We start from the raw sequence: 5,000 nt of genomic DNA, 5'->3' as shown, positions 1-5,000 counted from the left end.
CCCTCCTGATTGCCCCGCCCCTCTGCATCAGCTGATGTTGGATTGTTGGCAGAAAGAGCGTGCGTCCCGGCCCCGATTCTGTGACCTTGTAAACTCTCTTGACAAACTTATCCGAAACCCTGCCTCTCTCAAACACATCGCACACTCACAAGATGGGTGAGTAACGTTTTCTACCTGATCAAACACCTAAATATCCATCTAACTATCCATATAACCATCCACCTATGGATGTTTTATAAGAAACAGAACAAGGTTTATTAACTTATTTTATGAAATTTTCTTTATTGCTGTCAGGAACCTGGAAGCTTTATAACATTAAATATCCTCTAAGATTTGTGTATATTGTGTACCTCACATGTGCTTTGTATAAAAGATCTGTGTCTTTTGAGAAGACCAGCCTTGAATCTGATGGCTTTATAAAGTTTCAGACTTTTCCAGTGTAAAACTTGCCAGGAGCTTGAGGTTAGCATGGCCATCCAAGTTTCTTATTAAAAAGTTTCTCAGACTTTCTTTCACAATGCTGTTGTAAATGCCTCAAAAATGACTTCCAGTCTATAAAAGATATCCACCTGCCAAAAAACATCAAAGTACTGAGGAACAATCCTTAATTCCGTTCAGTAGGTTGAGGAAAGATGACGCATTCCTGGCAAGCAACAAAAGCTTCATGGGTGAGGTCATGGAGAAGAGCCATGTGGAAAAGGGATTAGTTCTTTCGAGATGATGGACGAGTGTGGTATAGTCCCAGTCGTTCAGTTTGCCACAAAAGGAAAAGGGTAATTTGTGTGGTATTCAACTGCATCTCATCATTTGACGGCACTTTCTGGACTTGGAGATGGTTCAAGGTCCAGAATGCATGAATACCCAGGGGGTATACCATAAACAATCTATGACAGTTGGGGTAAGTGCTGAGGGAGGTGGAATTCTGAAGACAGTGATGACCACAGGTACTCCTGAGCAGATTTTTACTTTCAAACTGTTTTAAACTGTGAGTTCTCAGAAAGGTCCACCATTCTGGACAACTATTACATTGATCACTGTGTCAGACCTGTCCCCTGTGTGAAGCAGACCATCTTCCTGATACAGGAACCTCTGATAACAAATGAGTAATGTCCTGCACTTATCAAGACACCTGACACAAGTACAAACTTAGAGTGATTTGATGATCTTATCTGTAACAGAGCACCAAACATATCAGAACTGTGCCTCAGGTGTGATATGGAGGAGTTTATTGCTGGATCACTGCTGACATTTCAGTTTCAGACTTTCAGAAACCTTTCATAATATAAATGCCTACTTACAGTGAGGTCACTCTGGGCCATGACTGCTCGAGTCCCCAGAAAGCGACTATTCTTGGCCAAATTCGGTTATGTTTGGCACATAGAGATAGTCTTTTAAACTTAAATCCTGCTTACTGTTGAGTCAGTGCAGGTTTTTTTTACATAATCCATTATAAAGAATATTGAAATGATTACTTTTTATATATCTGTATTTCGCAAGAAAAGTTCACACAAACACAAACACGTCTTTTATAATCAGTAAAGTGTATCTCATCTCATCTCATCTCATCTCATCTCATCTCATCTCAGGTTTTGCTGAATGTAGAACAGATCTCAGAGAATGATCTATGTACAAGATGCCAGAATGGTAGTTGGGACCTTTGGGCAGATTGATGGATAAATACTGCTCTGGGGTACAGTCACTACTGGGTTACAACAAAAATATACACAGTTTTCTTATGGTTTATTGTGTATGCTACTGGATTCTGGAGGGAATTTGTGCAATGTGAAGTGATTTTGAATCACCCTGAATCAATCTTACAAAATCAGAACATCAGTTGCTCAGTCACAGGATCTGTAGGGTCAAAAGGAGTGAAAGATGATGGACTGATTTAGATGAATATCTTGTGAACATTTAAAGTGGAATAAGGTCATGAGGAACCTTCACATCACCGGAGATGAGCTTTATAGACCTCCAGGTACACATAAACTCTCTACCATCAAAAGGGTTTTAACGAGTGTGATGAATAAATTTTACTGACCTTCACTGCTGCATCCTGAACTTTTACCATCCTGCTGCCTGGGTCTGGGTGGAGCTGTCCGTCTAAACTCGCCCAGGTCTCCATGAAGAGCTTGTGCATGAACACACACGTGCGCATGTACATGTATACACACACATGCACACAGACTCACACTTCCTGCTCTGCTACCATATTGGAAAAAAGCTGATGAAATTTTGCAGGAAAACATCTAAAGCTCTTCTAAATGCTCATCAATAAATCTGTCACTTGAGACCCCCACCCCCCACCCCCACTCATGTCACAATGGAATGTCACGCTGGTCAAACAAAAGAGACAGAATGACGTTCCTTCAAATCACACCGCACCCAACAGAGGAGATGCAAATTATTAAGCACACACACACACACACACACACACACACAGTCTCTATGGAATGCCACGTCCATCAAAAGAAAAAGTGTGTTTGCCTGGAACAACCCTCTCTGGAATGTTGGAATGTCCTGTCACTGGAGAACATCCTTGTCTCAAAGAAGTGTGTGTGTGTGTGTGGGTGTGTGTGTTTGTGTGTGTGTGCGTGTGATTTACATCTAAATAAATACAATTGTCAGGAAAGCAAGTGCGTTCCCTGGAAGTCCCTGGAAACAAAAAAGCTAATCTGATGAGTGAAAGTGAACCTAGCCAGAGAGCTATCGAGTAACTGCATGCTAGTTGCTGAGGCAGATTCTCAGACACAAAGCTGTCAATCAAGCATGCTGATTATAATATTAGGCCACACCTCCAGGTCAACTAGTTGTAGATATAGAATTCTGTAACATTTCTGTCTTGTTGTGTTTATTAGATCTTTGTTGGGTGATTAATGGGAACCGGTGGCATGTTGGTCATAATCAGCACTTTGAATTCATTTGTTTGTTTGTTTGTTTGTTTGTTAGGTTGTTGTTGGACCGGCGTTCCTCTCTGTCCCAGTGTGTGTCTGTGAGCGAGTGGTTGAAGGGCATCAAAATGGAACGATATGAGGAGAACTTCATTCAGGCAGGGTTCTCCACGTTAGAACTCATCTCTCAGATCAGCACTGAGTGAGTAACACACACACACACACACACACACACACACATGCTCACACATGCTCACACATGCTCACACACACACACCAAAATACGTACACACACACACACACACACACTCACACACATAATCTCTTTTTTGTTTAGAGTTACTGCAACCTCAGAATGTTAATTATCATCATATTGTGTGTGTGTGTGTGTGTGTGTGTGTGTGTGTGTGTGCGTGTGTGTGTATGTGTGTGTGTGTGTGTGTGCATGTGTTTTGGTTTACAAGAGTGGAGATGAAATTAAATAAGACATTAGTGAGTAATGAGTGTGATGTCAGAGATAATACGCACATCTGTGTGTTAATCAGTCCTGAAATAACGTTTCTCTCTCTCTGTCTGTCTGTCTGTCTGTCTGTCTGTCTGTATGTCTGTCTGTCTGTCCGTCTGTCCGTCTGTCTGTCTGTCTCTTAGGGACCTGCTGCGTATCGGTGTCACTCTGGCTGGTCATCAGAAGAAGATTCTCTCCAGCATCCAAAACATAAGAGTCCAATCCAAAAACTCACTGAGATACTGAAGACAGACACACACACACACACACACACACACACACACACACACACACACACACACACACCTTCTCATGACATTTTGCACTTCAAGACCACTACACTTGATGGCCAATCAACATGATGTTTCAACAAGGAATGCCATCACAAACTACATCTACCAATCACATCTCAGTATTTTTCTGGATGTAATAGTGCCTGCTCTCTGTTCTTACCTGATGACATCACTCATTGTTTATTTCAGCATCCAATCAGACCTCAGCTCTTTTTTAACTGCGTTATCATTAGACATCAGCGTGCCTTTACAGGTACTTGGTTTTTGACGTATTCCCATCATGCTTTGCACTTCAAGCCCGGTACACGTGACATACGACAGCCAATGGGAGTTCTTCCATGAGGGATGACATCACACGAGGAAACTTCATGACTAAGTAATTATGACGTATTTATGAAAAAAAGGACTGGATCCTCCTCTGCTCTGCAATCGTCCAATCACATCCCACTATTGCACTTCCTGCTTCAAGTGACAGTAACCATGTCAGATGACATCACATCATTACACCCTGACATTGTTATGACATCACAGTTTCTAGCAGTCCTTCCACTGTGTGCTGTTCCATGGTGCCTGAAGCTGATTGGCTGATCCTGTGCTTTACTTTTGTCCAGTTACATTTGAGAAAAGACCTAATAGGATATTTCGTTATTTTTAAGTTCGCAGTTGCCACAGCAATTTTTGGTGCTGTGGACACTGTCATGACTTCACAGCTCCTTCTTATCCCTGTTCCTGATGGTTTGGACTAATCAGCCACGAACTTTGAACTGTTGCCTAGGAAACATGCTGCCACTTTGCATTCTGGGAGTTTAAAATCGAATCTTCATATTGAAGGTCCAGTTATATTTCAGTGAGCAATGATTATTTTGTATGAATTCTTTTGTATGAAACGAAACGATTTGAATAAAATATGAAAAGCAAAATAATTGGAAATAATATAATAATAAACAAGCATACTCACATACACACACACACACACTCTCTCTCACACACACACTCACATACACACACACTCTCTCTCTCTCACACACACACACACACACACACAGATACATAGCATAATTAAAAAGTGTGCATTGGGGTGGAAATTTAAGTGGCATTATCATTAGCCTCAGTGGTCTGTTGTGTAATGTGCTAGCTAGCATGTATGAACAGCGTTAGCACTTTGAAATTTTTCCTTTCAGAAATTAGAATCTTATTTTGTCTAAATTTCACAAAATTATTATTGTCTGATGAGGAAACAGCCTTCCGAGTAGGCGGTGTGTGTGTGTTCGTGTGTGTGTGTGTGTGTGTGTGTGTGTGTGTGTGTGTGTGTGT

The 5,000-nt window shown here is 41.3% G+C and overlaps 1 protein-coding gene across 1 annotated transcript in view; it reads left to right on the top strand.

Moving 5' to 3' along the window:
• The window catches only part of ephb4b (eph receptor B4b), a 26,161-nt gene extending 21,555 nt beyond the window's left edge, over positions 1-4,606 (top strand). Inside the window, 3 exon segments of the mRNA XM_046869451.1 lie at positions 1-156; positions 2,947-3,090; positions 3,537-4,606. The exon segment at positions 1-156 is cut by the window's left edge and continues 38 nt beyond it. Of these exon segments, the coding sequence (XP_046725407.1) occupies positions 1-156; positions 2,947-3,090; positions 3,537-3,639 (403 nt within the window). The 3' untranslated portion in view covers positions 3,640-4,606.
• The last annotated feature ends 394 nt before the right edge of the window (positions 4,607-5,000 follow it).

The sequence above is a fragment of the Silurus meridionalis genome, chromosome 16 (assembly GCF_014805685.1).
Source record: "Silurus meridionalis isolate SWU-2019-XX chromosome 16, ASM1480568v1, whole genome shotgun sequence".
Lineage (NCBI taxonomy): Eukaryota > Metazoa > Chordata > Actinopteri > Siluriformes > Siluridae > Silurus > Silurus meridionalis.
The sequence above is the reverse complement of the archived record's forward strand: the minus strand, read 5'-3'. Positions and strand labels throughout refer to the sequence as shown.